The sequence below is a fragment of the Haliotis rufescens genome, unplaced genomic scaffold, assembly GCF_023055435.1.
Source record: "Haliotis rufescens isolate VD_foot unplaced genomic scaffold, xgHalRufe1.0.p SCAF_18, whole genome shotgun sequence".
In the NCBI taxonomy this organism is placed as follows: Eukaryota; Metazoa; Mollusca; class Gastropoda; order Lepetellida; family Haliotidae; genus Haliotis; species Haliotis rufescens.
Window position 1 is genome coordinate 21,706,943 of NW_025963868.1, and position 16,742 is coordinate 21,723,684.

At 42.2% G+C, this 16,742-nt stretch overlaps 1 protein-coding gene across 1 annotated transcript; it reads right to left on the reverse strand.

Annotated features, from left to right (window-relative positions):
* Positions 1 to 6,078: 6,078 nt before the first annotated feature.
* On the reverse strand, positions 6,079 to 16,296 carry LOC125381433. The gene is made up of 5 exons (XM_048397962.1): positions 16,279 to 16,296; positions 12,702 to 13,988; positions 11,714 to 12,325; positions 10,896 to 11,558; positions 6,079 to 6,144 (listed from the first exon to the last, which is right to left on the reverse strand). The coding sequence occupies exons 1-5, from the start codon at positions 16,294 to 16,296 to the stop codon at positions 6,079 to 6,081; spliced, it is 2,646 nt and encodes an 881-aa protein (XP_048253919.1).
* Positions 16,297 to 16,742: the final 446 nt, after the last annotated feature.

The following is a 16,742-nucleotide window of genomic DNA, read 5'->3' on the forward strand; positions in this document are numbered from 1 at the left end:
AATTAGGCCATACATAATTATTTCTTCTCGCAGATATTGGTTTTTAAGCTCAGTTTAATTTTAACCGACTGCTCCATCTTGTATTTAAATTTCTTTGGATTGTTCCTCGAGATATTTCCCAAGATATCCTGCGTGTACAGATAACAATGTGTTTGTAAAACTTGAATCTAAATTATTCGTTTTTCATTTTCTGGAAGAAATATTTGTTTGAAATGGTATTTCCCTTATCTAACTTGATTGATTATCATTGTCTAAAAGATTTCGTCAATATCTTAGTATTTTGTAATTAATAACTTAGTTTCGTCTTTGTCAAGATATTTGTGTTTTGCATTTACGTGCTACATAAAGGGAAGTTGTCACTATAAACTTTCAAAATCACATTGTCATAGGAACGTTTCGGTGAGTTGCGGTGATAAAATATATTGCAAGACATTAAATATAGATTATGGCGATAGATTATTTTTGAAAATCGTTTAATTATATACAGTTATGCATGCAGGACATTTAAAATAACCCTTCTTCCACCGTTACTTTCTGGACGTATATTAGGTGCTTGATTATGTTTTGATGTCGATTTGAACAGTATTCCAGTTATATCAAGATGTGTCTGTTTGATGTGGGAGTGATGCAGGTCTTAGACGTGTTCCATTTGGGCGAAACCCACGATCAAAGTCATGGTACTGACGAACCAAGAATCATAACAAGGTGAACCTGGGATTCGAACCCACGTCATGATTTGTACTAGAAGTCGACGAATGAGGATCTGATGTTCACAATGTGTAACGTGGCTGTGTGCATGGTGGTGTTGTTTTATGCCGCATCCATCACCATAGTCATGAAAACAATACTATGAAATAATGATAAAATAATAATAAAAGTTCTTACAACTACTCGTACCAAGCAACAGAGCAGACTCAAAGCGCTGACAGCACACATATATGTGTGCACTAACATCAAATGGCTGAGTTTTCAAACACGTTTTAAGTCTTGACTTGAAAATATCAAGTGATGGGTCTGTTCTGAGGGCAATTGGAGGATCATTCCATTTCTTTGCAGCAGTTACATTAAAGGATTGGGCACCGAAAGATTTAAGTTTCCATGTGTGAATTATTGGAAGTTCCAAGATGGCTGGTACACATGGACAAGGCGGTTGAGATAAGATGGAGCTGTTCCATTTACACACTTACATGAAAGGGTAAGGACTCGTGAAGATTCTGGGGTAGAATAGGTCTTCAGCAACCTATGCTTGCCGTAAAAGGTGACTATGTTTGTCGTAAAAGGCGACTAACGGGATCGGGTGGTCGCTGACTTGGTTGATGCATGTCATCGATCCCACTTGCGTGGATCGATGCTCATGATATTAATCACTGGATTGTCTGGTCCAGACTCGATTATTTACAGACCGCCGTCATATAGCTGGAATATTGCTGAGTGCAGCGTGAAACAACCAACCAACAAACCAACGAAAGGGTAATATGAAGATCAACGCCGTCGGGGCATGCCGACATACAAGTTTGTCCTTAAAATAGACAGATCCCTCCACAGTCACTGTCACACAATTGGTAATTAATTAATAGTCAGCTTATGATGGGAAGGTATACAGTTTCGGCGATAAAAACTAATACACGACATTATCGATTTTCCTAACCATATAACTTGGGCGGTGGGGTAGTCAAGTGGTTAAATCATTCACTCATCACGCGTTTGATTCCCGACATGGGTACAATGTGTGAAGCCCATTTCTGGTGTCCCCCGCCGTGATATTGCTGGAATGTTGCTAAAAGTGGCATCACCATATAAACTACCAAGCAAACAATATTTACACTTGAAATTGGATTTGACCAACAAATTATAAACATAATTATCAAAGCGTTACGAGACTGAAAACATTTACCGAAACACTGAAAATCTAAGGTCCAAAACACAACTATGATACCCGTATCAAATACATCACCATCGAATAACCATGTCTTGCGTTTCATTGTTTCCCACCATCAAACGTGGGTGTATACCATACCTTTTTTGCCAGGCAGTATATATTCTGGTGATAAAGTTATTTTGGAAAATTACTAATTTTTTACGCCAATTTTCCCAGAGACATTCAAGAAGGCTCAGCTGTGGGTTTGCACCCCTGCTTGTGTGAGAAGCACGTATTGTTCCCCGGGGTCACAATGGAGGCCCGTCGCTTTGTAACACCCGGTATTCAATATATCGCGGTTATGGCGCATTCATGGCAATCAATCACTTTTCTCTATTATGACTGAATAATAATCTGTTTTGTATATCGACATGAATTATGCATACCAACAATATATATGTGTTGTGGCTTTGTTGATGTATCTACATCAGAAACAGTCAGCACGGGTGTGTCAATTTCATGCACCAGCGGGGCGTGACGGTTGCCACAATGACGACCTTTGACATAAATCGGATTTCATGCGTAAATGTCTATTCTTGGTCGTGACTTCATTGAAACGTTCTCACGACATTGTGAGAAGTATGTTTGGGGGTACATAAGGTCACATGACTCCGTTCCTCCACACAATGCGGTAACTCGGATGTGTGTGTGAGAAAAAAGTGGGAGAAACGGACCTAGAAACCATTAACAATTTAAAAAAAAGAAAAATGTTGTATGATATTGTGTTGTGCACCTCGATCTCATTACATTCGACAATGATGTTGTTGAGGACGAAATTCAGAATTTATTAGAAAGTTGTTTCTTAAAACATATTTTATTGTCCCAAAAGACGAAAGGGACCACTTATTGCCGTCTTCTCACCGTATACAGATACACAATATTATTCCCATTAAGATATAAGGTAGGATAGGTCTTCAGCAACCCATGCTTGCCGTGAATGGCGACTATGCTTGTTGTAAGAGGCGACTAACGGGGTCGGGTAGTCGCTGTTGCATGTCATCGTATCCCAATTGCGTGGATCGATGCTCCTGATGTCAATCACTGGATAGTTTGGACCAGACTCGATTATTTACAGACCGCCGTCATATAGCTTTGATTAAATTTAGATGTTCAAACCATAAACTTATGATTGAATACGGACGTACACTTGGTATAAGTGCGAATGAAAGATTTTGTCCATTCTGTATCGTACCTTGTGTCGAAACTGAATACCATTTTTGTATGATATGTCCATTCTATAATGATATAAGAAGTCTATGACCGAAATACTATGTACAAAACCCAACTTTTTTTTTAAAATTCCAACAACTACTGTCATCACAAAATGCTTACACTGTAAATGTCTTAGCGAAATATATTTTCCTGTAAATGAAAAAAAGATGTAAACAACTCAATATTAATTCATTGTCACTTAGATTGTGCAATGTATAATATTGTATGGCGCTCAATTAAAACAAATCAATGAAATATGTATTGTATAATGGGCCGGTGACCCCTTTACAGCAATAAACTCTCTCTCTCTATAGCTGGAATATTACTGACTGCGGCGTTAAACAACAAACAAACATAATATTACTTAATGGATAAAACACTGATACTATGAAACATTATGCCTATACATTTATGTATGTATATCCATCAGCTTTATGACTTACAGGCTCTCTGATCTGGCAGGGCAAAGATCCCAGTCTACGTTACGAGGTTACACCCAATGCAAGAGATACATTTATATGAAACACACACTATAATATCCTCTCTTGAAATCATCTGAATGGAAGCGACCTTCTCCGGGGTATAGTGGTAGAGCGTCTGCCAAGAGAGCGGAAGGCCCGGGTTCGATCCCCGCGTTATACCAAAAGATGGTACGTGTTGTTCCCCTTCCTGGCGCCCGGCATTGAGGGGCTAAAACAAGGACTGGTCGGCTCGGAGTTAGTATAGTGTGTCTGAGTGGGGTATTCATATTAAACTGCGGCATGGTATCTCAATGGGCTAGCACTTTAAAATCGGCGTCAGTCCGGACTAGTACAAGCAGCCACACATACACGTGCATGCACGTCGCTATATGAGTGCAATAATCGTGGACGCCACGTTAAACCTCATTTCACCTCACCCCTAGCTAGAAACCTAAATTTTGAAAACAATACCCCTAAGCACTTCATTCCTGCTATCTATCATTGATTTCTTTGGTCAAAAGTAGATTATTTGAAGTCGTACATGACATAGTTGGAATAAAGTTAATATTTAAGTGACTGAGGCATCAAAATTGTTCTCTCATTCGGCTGAATTTATAGGTTTTTTTGTTTAAAGGTATGCAAGGGCGGCCTGTGAATAACCGATACAATGAGACAGTCCAGTGATCGATATTGTGAGCAACGATCCACCTACTATTCCACTTTTGGTAGGGATAATTTTATCTTACTATGAGACACATAAATATTTGATACTCATAATATGCCAAGGGGATATTCAAACAGAATGACATATCTGATTATTCCTTTCAATAATTGAGAAGTATATGTGTTGATAATTTAATCAGAGATTAATGTAGGTGGGCCTGTTTTAGGACAGACATGTTTATGTCGTTCCAGTCGATAGTCGTCGGATGGCTGCTTGTCCTGTTGTCCACGGTTAGGTTAGCCAGGTCGGTCACCTCACTTCCCTGGGGGTAAGAATTCCGGGTATGTTTGAGTGATGGGAGGACGAAACAAAGAAGTGGTGTGGTAAGCTACTTCCTAGTTCGATGTACAAATAATCATTATTATGTGGAATAAGTTCGAAGGGCCTGATTGACTATGTGTGTGTGTGTGTGTGTGTGTGTGTGTGTGTGTGTGTGTGTGTGTGTGTGTGTGTGTGTGTGTGTGTGACCTACTAAAGATGTATGTACTTCAAAATGCAAGTGATTCAGAACGTGTGTTCCATATACCCTAAACCTCGCTAAACATAATGACAATTTCTATACTGAATACGTTTGTGTGTATGGTAAGACGTCGCTTGGCATTACAGAAATATCTCGTCAGATGCGGGATACCGAAACGATGGGCGGGATGAAGGAAGGGATGATGGAAAGATGACGACTGTCCAATCACAATATCCCAAACGACGTACAGTGCATCCGGGCACGAATAAGGGGCGCAACTCTTCACAGGGAATTACGGCGCTCCAGACCCCCGAGTTACTCAGGATCCGTATCAACAAAACAACGCGTTTTACCGTCACGATACTGACTCACGTGGTATTTCAGTCAACAGCCATGACGTCATGGGATCCTGTTAAATGTTGCGACACATATGAGCTGTCTGACGTGTTACGATGAATCATACACGAATGCACGGACAATCACGAACTATTTACTAATACCGGGTTCGTGATTCAAAGTAAATGTCGTGGTGAATATCCACCCGTGTCAATCTGAATGGTTTTCCTAAGGCATTTGGGACAATGGAAATTCTCCTTCCCCTGAACCCCGAATACATCTAATATTTCAATCTGAATCTCATTTCCCCAGCCCCGAACCCCGAATACAATTTAATATTTCACTCTGAATCTCATTTCCTCACCCCTGAACCCAGAATACATCTAATTTTTCACTCTGAATCTCATTTCCTCACCCCTGAACCCAGAATACATCTTATTTATCAATCTGAATCTCATTTCCTCAGCCCTGAACCCCGAATACATCTAATATTTCACTCTGAATCTCATTTCTCCAGCCCTGAACCCAGAATACATCTAATATTTCACTCTGAATCTCATTTCCTCAGCCCTGAACCCCGAATACATCTAATATTTCACTCTGAATCTCATTTCCTCAGCCCTGAACCCCGAATACATCTAATATTTCACTCTGAATCTCATTTCCTCAGCCCTGAACCCCGAATACCATCTAATATTTCACTCTGAATCTCATTTCTCCAGCCCTGAACCCCGAATACATCTAATATTTCACTCTGAATCTCATTTCCTCACCCCTGAACACCGAATACATCTAATATTTCACTCTGAATCTCATTTCCTCAGCCCTGAACCCCGAATACCATCTGATATCTCACTCTGAATCTCATTTCCTCAGCCCTGAACACCGAATACATCTAATATTTCAATCTGAATCTCATTTCTCCAGCCCTGAAGCCCGAATACCATCTGATATCTCACTCTGAATCTCATTTCCTCAGCCCTGAACCCCGAATACCATCTAATATTTCACTCTGAATCTCATTTCTCCAGCCCTGAACCCAGAATACATCTTATTTTTCACTCTGAATCTCATTTCTCCAGCCCTGAAGCCCGAATACATCTAATATTTCACTCTGAATCTCATTTCTCCAGCCCTGAACCCAGAATACAATGTAATATTTCACTCTGAATCTCATTTCTCCAGTGCTGAACCCCGAATACATCTAATATTTCACTCTGAATCTCATTTCCTCAGCCCTGAATCCCGAATACAATCTAATATTTCACTATGAACTCATTTCTCCAGTGCTGAACCCAGAATACATCTAATATTTCACTCTGAATCTCATTTCCTCATCTGAACACCGAATACCATCTGATATCTCACTCTGAATCTCATTTCCTCAGCCCTGAACCCCGAATACATCTAATATTTCACTCTGAATCTCATTTCCTCACCCCTGAACCCAGAATACATCTAATATTTTACTCTGAATCTCATTTCCTCACCCCTGAACCCAGAATACAATTTAATATTTCACTCTGAATCTCATTTCCTCAGCCCTGAACCCAGAATACCATCTAATATTTCACTCTGAATCTCATTTCCTCAGCCCTGAACCCAGAATACATCTAATATTTCACTCTGAATCTCATTTCCTCAGCCCTGAACCCAGAATACATCTAATATTTCACTCTGAATCTCATTTCCTCAGCCCTGAACACCGAATACAATCTAATATTTCACTCTGAATCTCATTTCCTCAGCCCTGAACCCCGAATACATCTAATATTTCACTCTGAATCTCATTTCCTCAGCCCTGAACCCAGAATACATCTAATATTTCACTCTGAATCTCATTTCCTCAGCCCTGAACACCGAATACAATCTAATATTTCACTCTGAATCTCATTTCTCCAGCCCTGAAGCCCGAATACCATCTGATATCTCACTCTGAATCTCATTTCCTCAGCCCTGAACACCGAATACATCTAATATTTCAATCTGAATCTCATTTCTCCAGCCCTGAAGCCCGAATACCATCTGATATCTCACTCTGAATCTCATTTCCTCAGCCCTGAACCCCGAATACCATCTAATATTTCACTCTGAATCTCATTTCCTCAGCCCTGAACACCGAATACATCTAATATTTCACTCTGAATCTCATTTCCTCAGCCCTGAACCCCGAATACATCTAATATTTCAATCTGAATCTCATTTCTCCAGCCCTGAAGCCCGAATACCATCTGATATCTCACTCTGAATCTCATTTCCTCAGCCCTGAACACCGAATACATCTAATATTTCAATCTGAATCTCATTTCTCCAGCCCTGAAGCCCGAATACCATCTGATATCTCACTCTGAATCTCATTTCTCCAGCCCTGAACCCCGAATACCATCTAATATTTCACTCTGAATCTCATTTCCTCAGCCCTGAACCCCGAATACATCTAATATTTCACTCTGAATCTCATTTCCTCAGCCCTGAACCCCGAATACCATCTAATATTTCACTCTGAATCTCATTTCCTCAGCCCTGAACCCCGAATACCATCTAATAATTCACTCTGAATCTCATTTCCTCAGCCCTGAACCCAGAATACCATCTAATATTTCACTCTGAATCTCATTTCCTCAGCCCTGAACCCCGAATACTATCTAATATTTCACTCTGAATCTCATTTCCTCAGCCCTGAACCCCGAATACCATCTAATATTTTACTCTGAATCTCATTTCTTCAAACCTGAACCCCGAATACTATTTAAAAAAATCGCAAGCAAGAGCACATGTCAAAAGTCACTCTTCCAAGTCAGAATGTCAATCACAGACGAAAACAAACAAGACTCGTTCCCAGGTCATGAAAGGGTACACTTCCCCTTTAACCGATCTATTACTGAAAAATTAGACATACAATAAATAATATATGAAGGAAATTTTTGTAAACCATTATTGTTTTTTAATGGTGAATCTTAGAACCAAATACCACACTGTTGATTCCCCAATACCCTCTGAATAGACCCTCGAGTTCCGTGTATGAAATAACAACATATTATATTTCATAAAGGAGGATATTGTCTCAAAATAACAGTTCAGTGTATTAACAGTTCAGGTATTAGGTATACGCCCTTGTATGTAATATAACTTGTTTGAAGTATGATAAATAAAAGTCGATTCATCCATGACATAAAAAAGACCCAAAAAGACCAAAAACGAAAAGAAAACGTTGTTGAATTGAGACCATCCGGATAGTGATATTGTTTTAGTACTTTGGACCGCTTCCTTGGTCTAGTGCTAGAGCCACTTCCCGGGGAGCGAAAGGTTCCACCGCATCATACCAAAAGATGTAAAAAGATTGTATTGCTTGGCATTAAAGGGATAAACCAAGGACTGGTCGGCTCGGAGTCAGTATACTGTGTCTGAGTGGGTATTTATGTTAAACTGCGGCATGGTATCTCAGTGGGCTAGATGTCCCTATAAAAGTGCAATAAGCTTGGACGCTAAGTTAAACCCCATTTCACCTTACCTCACCATTTGTTGGTATAACGATTAAAGTGTTATATTCCGGTATTAATCATTCCGATCCTCCAACTCTTGATCAACACCACTGTATACAAATATTCTCCTTTAGGCGATGTCCACAGCAAACAACTCGAAAACAAAGGCTCACATACCATTGAAATCATACACGTTTACCCCAAACCAAAACGCGTCCTTCAAAACAAACTATGTGAACTTTAACAACTATTCGTGTAAACCAGTATCACGATAAGGCCAGTCATACAGTCCTAAACAGAGTATATAATATATACGTAAATACTCACAATTCCTTGGTATTAATCCTGATTGAGTGTACCGTCACACAGCCATGTCCGTGTTGACTGACTGAAATGTGTTCTACATCACTGGGTATCCAGGACACCCCTGCAGGTGGCGAGGGTCTACACCCCTGCCCCCGTCCATGTGGAATTATATACCCTGGGTATAATTATAGCTTCATTGACGTTTTAGTGGGTCATTAAAAAGTCAGGTCTTCACATTGTTGTACGTATGTAATAGGGAATGAAAATAACTACACTTCACGCTAAATAAAGAAAATAACACAATAGACGCAACGGAGAATTTGAATGTGAAAATTTAAATTTTGATTAAATTTTTAGATTGAAAAATATATTTCAAGCGCCTATATGGTCATTTCCCTCAAATAAACTTGATTTAGACTAAACATGTAATTATTTATTTACACAAGGAGATGAAATGTGCTTCTAAATATTTATATGACATATTTATAAGTACTAATTATGTTTGTTTACTTTGGAGAATATGATCAAATGTGTTTATGAAACAATTATGTTTGAATAATATGGTAAAATAGCAGATTGTAACACATTAGACAATATGTATATGGTTAATAAATCCTTTCTTGGTTGTGTACATATTTTCCTAAGCGTATTATTCAGCACCTCCTTCATATTCATTGCTGTGACTATGTATGATTTCAATGTGTCGGGTAACTGGATCTGTTATGAAACAAAGAGCCCGACAGTTAATCTAGTGCTTTCTTTTCTATTAATAACGCCGTCTTGCATCGCCGCGGGGACACGGCTGCACATGTTTGTGTCGCCCGGGTGACCCTGCGGTATGTGGAGACGATTGTTATACCCCGGGTTGGATAACAGCCTTTGTCAGCCCCTACCCAGAATAATAGCTATAGCCTCAGTACTTGATGACTGGTTTAAGCACAACGAGGTTTTAAGGCTTTGTACGACCAGATTTTGTCTTTATGATAATAGATCTCCATACAAAATGCCCTTTCTCTCTAGTTACAGATTCCGGGCATGTAAATGTGTCAATCACAAGGCTATACTTATTTAACGATACTAATTTTTATGGTCTTTGTGTGTCGAAATGTGCATTGTTGTCATATACTGATAGTCACATTTTTCTATTACCTGTACGTTAGGATGGGTGTTATTGTGAAACTGCATGATGTTTTTGGTATGATGAGCGAGTGAGATGAAATGAGGTTTAACGTCGCGGGTAAGAGTATTTCTCTCAAATAGTTCATGCACGTGTGAGTGTGGCTGCTTGTACTAGTCGGTACTTACAGTGCTAGGCCACCGAGATACCATGTCGCAGTTTAACATCCCCGGCCGCTTCATATAAAAAGTCGTTATGAGATGTAACCTGTTGTTACCCTGCCTTGTTCTCGGCATTACGGGGCTGAATCAAGGACTTGTCGGCTCAGAGTCAGTATATTGTGTCTGAGTGGGGTAGCCATGTTAAACTGCGGCATGGTATCTCAGTGAGCTGGATGCTCTAGCGGAAAAGCCTGACGATATGAACATCTATTGTGACAGATTGAGGGGAGTTGAACACCGTGAACGTTACAGTCGACAAAACAATCCCATTCCCTATGTAGTCCCTTAATCTAGAGCTAGAGATAAAGATCCACGTTTATCCTATCTATTTACTAAAGATATAAAACGTGCCCCAAGGCTCCCCTCACGAGGGGACAAGGCACCACGCCTACTTCCAGTGAGACTGACCTGCCGGGTGGACAAGCTGCAGATTGTTGGTATGAGAGACACCCTAAAGGATATGGGGATTGCAGTTGCCAGTGATTTGACAAATAATCAGCGTTCAGAGTTAAATAGGCTGGGAACATTAAACCCTGATAAATATTTGTGTTATAAAAGTTGAACAATTGCAAAGTGTGAGAAGTGATCGCAGTGTCGATATCCTGACACAAGCCGAGGGCGGTGATTTGACTTCGGACCACAGACACTGTAGACAGACATCCACGTGTGCGGGTTCAGCAGGGTAGAGACAATGTTGATAGTCATCCACGTAAGCTGGATCAGCAGGGTAGAGACACTGTAGACAGCCATCCACGTGTGCGGGATCAGCAGGGTAGAGACACTGTAGAAAGTCATCCACGTGAGTGGGACCAGCAGGGTAGAGACACTGTAGAAAGTCATCCACGTGAGTGGGACCAGCAGGGTAGAGACACTGTAGACAGTCATCCACGTGAGTGGGGTCAGCAGGGTAGAGACACTGTAGACAGTCATCCACGTGAGCGGGATCAGCAGGGTATTGACACTGTAGACAGTCATCCACGTGAGTGGGACCAGCAGGGTAGAGACACTGTAGACAGTCATCCACGTGAGAGGGACCAGCAGGGTAGAGACATTGTAGACAGTCATCCACGTGAGCGGGATCAGCAGGGTAGAGACATTGTAGACAGTCATCCACGTGAGTGGGATCAGCAGGGTATTGACACTGTAGACAGTCATCCACGTGAGTGGGATCAGCAGGGTAGAGACACTGTAGACAGTCATCCACGTGAGTGGGGTCAGCAGGGTAGAGACACTGTAGACAGTCATCGACGTGGGTGTGACCAGCAGGGTAGAGACACTGTAGACAGTCATCCACGTTTGCGGGATCAGCAGGGTAGAGACACTGTAGACAGTCATCCACGTGAGCTGGATCAGCAGAGGAAATTGACACTGTAGACAGTCATCCACGTGAGTGGGGTCAGCAGGGTAGAGACACTGTAGACAGTCATCCACGTGAGTGGGGTCAGCAGGGTAGAAACACCGTAGACAGTCATCCACGTGAGCGGGATCAGCAGGGTAGAGACATTGTAGACAGTCATCCACGTGAATGGGATCAGCAGGGTAGAAACACTGTAGAAAGTCATCCACGTGAGTGGGGTCAGCAGGGTAGAGACACTGTAGACAGTCATCGACGTGGGTGTGACCAGCAGGGTAGAGACACTGTAGACAGTCATCCACGTGAGTGGGATCAGCAGGGTAGAGACACTGTAGACAGTCATCCACGTGAGCTGGATCAGCAGGGTATTGACACTGTAGACAGTCATCCACGTTTGCGGGACCAGCAGGGTAGAGACACTGTAGACAGTCATCGACGTTGGTGTGATCAGCAGGGTAGAGACATTGTAGACAGTCATCCACGTGTGCGATATCAGCAGGGTAGAGACACTGTAGACAGTCATCCACGTGGGTATGACCAGCAGGGAAGAGACACTGTAGACAGTCATCCACGTGAGTGAGGCCAGCAGGGTAGAGACACTGTAGACAGTCATCCACGTGAGTGGGACCAGCAGGGTAGAGACACTGTAGACAATCATCGACGTGTGCGGGACCAGCAGGGTAGAGACACTGTAGACAGTCATCCACGTGAGTGGGGTCAGCAGGGTAGAGACACTGTAGACAGTCATCCACGTGAGTGGGACCAGCAGGGTAGAGACATTGTAGACAGTCATCCACGTTGGTGTGACCAGCAGGGAAGAGACATTATAGACAGTCATCAACGTGAGTGGGGCCAGCAGGGTAGAGACACTGTAGACAGTCATCCACGTGGGTGGGGTCAGCAGGGTAGAGACACTGTAGACAGTCATCCACGTGAGTGTGACCAGCAAGGTAGAGACACTGTAGACAGTCATCCACGTGAGTGGGGTCAGCAGGGTAGAGACACTGTAGACAGTCATCCACGTTGACGGGATCAGCAGGGTAGCGACACTGTAGACAGTCTTCCACGTGTGCGGCATTCAGGGTAGAGACACTGTAGACAGTCATCTACGTTTGCGGGATCAGCAGGGTAGAGACACTGTAGACAGTCATCCATGTGAGTGGGGTCAGCAAGGTAGAGACACTGTAGACAGTCATCCACGTAGACTGGATCAGCAGGGTAGCGACACTGTAGACAGTCATCCACGTGTGCGGGATCAGCAGGGTAGAGACACTGTAGACAGTCATCCACGTGTGCGGGATCAGCAGGGTAGAGACACTGTAGACAGTCATCCACGCTTGCGGGACCAGCATGGTAGAGACACTGTAGACAGTCATCCACGTGTGCGGGATCAGCATGGTAGAGACACTGTAGACAGTCATCGACGTTTGCGGGACAAGCATGGTAGAGACACTGTAGACAGTCATCCACGTTTGCGGGATCAGCAGGGTATGGACACTGTAGACAGTCATCCACGTGAGTGGGACCAGCAGGGTAGAGACACTGTAGACAGTCATCGACGTTTGCGGGACCAGCATGGTAGAGACACTGTAGACAGTCATCCACGTGAGTGGGGTCAGCAGGGTAGAGACACTGTAGACAGTCATCCACGTGTGCGGGATCAGCCGGGTAGAGACACTGTAGACAGTCATCCACGTGTGCGATATCAGCAGGGTAGAGACACTGTAGACAGTCATCCACGTGTGCGGGATCAGCCGGGTAGAGACACTGTAGACAGTCATCCACGTGTGCGGGATCAGCAGGGTAGAGACACTGTAGACAGTCATCCACGCTTGCGGGACCAGCATGGTAGAGACACTGTAGACAGTCATCAACGTGAGTGGGACCAGCAGGGTAGAGACACTGTAGACAGTCATCGACGTTTGCGGGACCAGCATGGTAGAGACATTGTAGACAGTCATCCACGTGAGTGGGGTCAGCAGGGTAGAGACACTGTAGACAGTCATCCACGTGAGTGGGACCAGCAGGGTAGAGACACTGTAGACAGTCATCGACGTTTGCGGGACCAGCAGGGTAGAGACACTGTAGACAGTCATCCACGTGAGTGGGGTCAGCAGGGTAGAGACACTGTAGACAGTCATCCACGTTGACGGGATCAGCAGGGTAGCGACACTGTAGACAGTCATCCACGTGAGTGGGGTCAGCAGGGTAGAGACACTGTAGACAGTCATCCACGTTTACGGGATCAGCAGGGTAGCGACACTGTAGACAGTCATCCACGTGTGCGGGATCAGCAGGGTAGCGACACTGTAGACAGTCATCCACGTGTGCGGGATCAGCAAGGTAGAGACACTGTAGACAGTCATCCACGTGTGCGGGATCAGCAGGGTAGAGACACTGTAGACAGTCATCCATGTGAGTGGGATCAGCAGGGTAGAGACACTGTAGAACGTCATCCACGTGAGAGGGACCAGCAGGGTAGAGACACTGTAGACAGTCATCCACGTGAGAGGGACCAGCAGGGTAGAGACACTGTAGACAGTCATCCACGTGTGCGGGATCAGCATGGTAGAGACACTGAAGACAGTCATCCACGTGAGAGGGACCAGCAGGGTAGAGACACTGTAGAGAGTCATCCACGTGTCCGGGATCAGCAGGGTAGAGACACTGTAGTCACACTGGAGAAATAACAGGCAGTTTATAGGCAAGCGGTCAGGGCCTTTGTGGTTTTAGGAAACTTCACTCAGGTGAAACAACAGATGACATTTCACCTCATCCAAGTGTAAGAAATATTACTGACACTGTTACTGAAGAACTTTACCTCACTCAAGCGTGGGCAGCAAAAACGATACTGACCACTCTAGATTTAGTTGCTGGAATGTGTCTGGTCTGAGCTCCAAACAAGATGATTGTAGTTTTATGAATTTTGTTACCTCATTTAATATCATTGGTTTAAGACAGTTTATTAGACTAATAGAGTACATGTAAGGATGTTAATATTTTGTTGGGGTGATTTTAACTGAAGAACGGGGATCAACGCAGATTTTGTTGAAGATGACATTATAGAGGTTCTAGAGCAACATGATAATTTTACATGGTTGATTTGCTAGATAACTTTACATTAAAGCGCTACTCTGGGAACATGTTGGTAAACAGGCTTGGTGAATGCTTGTTGGAAATGTGCAGTGTTTTTAACATTCACATCGTGAATGGAAGTGCGGTACAGATTCGAAGTGTGGGGATTACGCTTTTATTGACACGCAGTGAGCGAGTGTTGTAGACTATGTAATCTGTTCATCCGACCTGTTTGACATTTGTAATACGTTTGACTCTGAGTGCCGCCCCTATCTCCGCATCTTCCTGTCACGGCGTGTCTCAGTACACCATGTGTAACACATGAGACGTGGAACACATATATAAATGCTTCATTCAATTGTGCATGGAAACAAGAGAGATGTGAAGACTTCATAGGAAAATTATCATCAGATGATGAAGTAGAAGTATTTAAATAAAACAGTAGATGCAACATTTTCTAGTATTAAGGATACTGTGCAATACATTGCTAAATCTTTATGTATAGCTGCAGAGAATATGCAGAAAAGATCTGGCAATACTAACTACAAAAAGCCGTTGTGTGATATCGACTGTGTGTCTTTAAAGTAAGATGCAGATGTTTAAATACATTTATTAGAAAGAAACATTCGGCCTCACTGGAAAACTATCACAGTGTTCGTAATCAATAGAATGAAATGTGTAGACGTAAGAAATCAGAGTATTATGAAAATAAGGTGACGTTTTTGGAACAAGATTTTCACGATTCGAAATCATTTTGGACAGCAATTAAAAGTCTTGGGAAAAACGGCACAAGCAAACTAATATTAATATTAAGTATTGGTATGTGCATTTTAAAGTCTTAGAACTTAGTTCTACCCCTGTAGGAGAAGGAGATGAATATATTGAATTTGATGAATTTGCAACCAACAGAATTAGATAATGATGATTATGTAATATCACGAAAGGTACTCGATAGGCAAATAACACATGAAGAAATCCTGGAGGGTATTAACCATCTTAAGAATGGAAAGTCATCTGGATATGATAGCTTTATTGGAGTATTCTTTAAAAATACTACTGATATACTTCTTCCATACCTGGACCTTTTATTTAACATTATGCTTGAAACATCATCATTTCATGAAGACTGGGCAATTGGCAAACGCAAGCAAACATATTTTAATTGGAATCCTTCAAATTAAAACACTTGGGGATGTTTCATACCCCACATTTTACAAAATTTTAGATACAAAATAAGTACAATTTTACAATATGGAGCCGAGATTTGGGGCATGGAATTATATGATTCAGTGGAGAAACTACACCTCTATGCATGTAAGCAATTCCTTGGTGTCAAACCTATTACCACAAGTTTAATAGTGTATGGAGAAAGTGGACGATATCCCTTACATATTTTTGCAAAGATTCGAGTAATTAAGTATAAGTTAAAATTATACGTATGCCTTTTGACAGGTACACGAAGAAAAGTTATAACATGATGCTACTTTTTGACACGCAAGGTTGTTGAAATTGGGTAACTAACGTTAGAAACCTTCTTAACACTTGTAGCTATGGAAACGTATGGTTAAATCAACATAATTGCACCAAGCCTTATTAATTGTTTTTCGCAAACCTTGAAGGACATGTACATTGTCTAGTAAATTAACGTGCTATTCTTTGTTTCAGAAGCGTTTTGTTACTGAAAAATATTCATCAAACAAAATGGCGGTGCCCAGTCAAAACTATCTGCTCGATGATAAAGATCTATATTGAAATAAAAAGGGTGTTAAACGCGCGAAGTGCATCAAATCACGTGATCACCTTGATTAAAAGCATGAACGAATTTGCAAAATATCTGTCGACGCCTAGTAGTTGGCGGAACACATGTTTTGCAAATCCTGCAGTCGGCCGAAATCTGCACGTTGAAATCCATATTGTTTACGAACCGGATGTCCAGTTCGTTACATGACTTTGATTAAACTATGCACAGACTTGTTAGTCCAGCCAAAATGTAACTCCATAGTGCAGCCTAGTTCGGCAAGGATGGAAACTGGATTTGTATAGTCAGTTAACCCCCTTGCCTCGGGAAGACGATGC

Bases quoted from the DNA above. Each gene is read 5' to 3' on its own strand.
- LOC125381433 (XM_048397962.1), bottom strand. The intron at 11,559-11,713 runs GTGGATGACTGT...GACTGTCTACAG, and splicing joins ACCCTGCTGATCCCGCTCAC to TGTCTCTACCCTGCTGATCC. The intron at 6,145-10,895 runs GTCTGTCTACAG...TTCTGGGTTCAG, and splicing joins CTGAACCCGCACACGTGGAT to GGCTGGAGAAATGAGATTCA.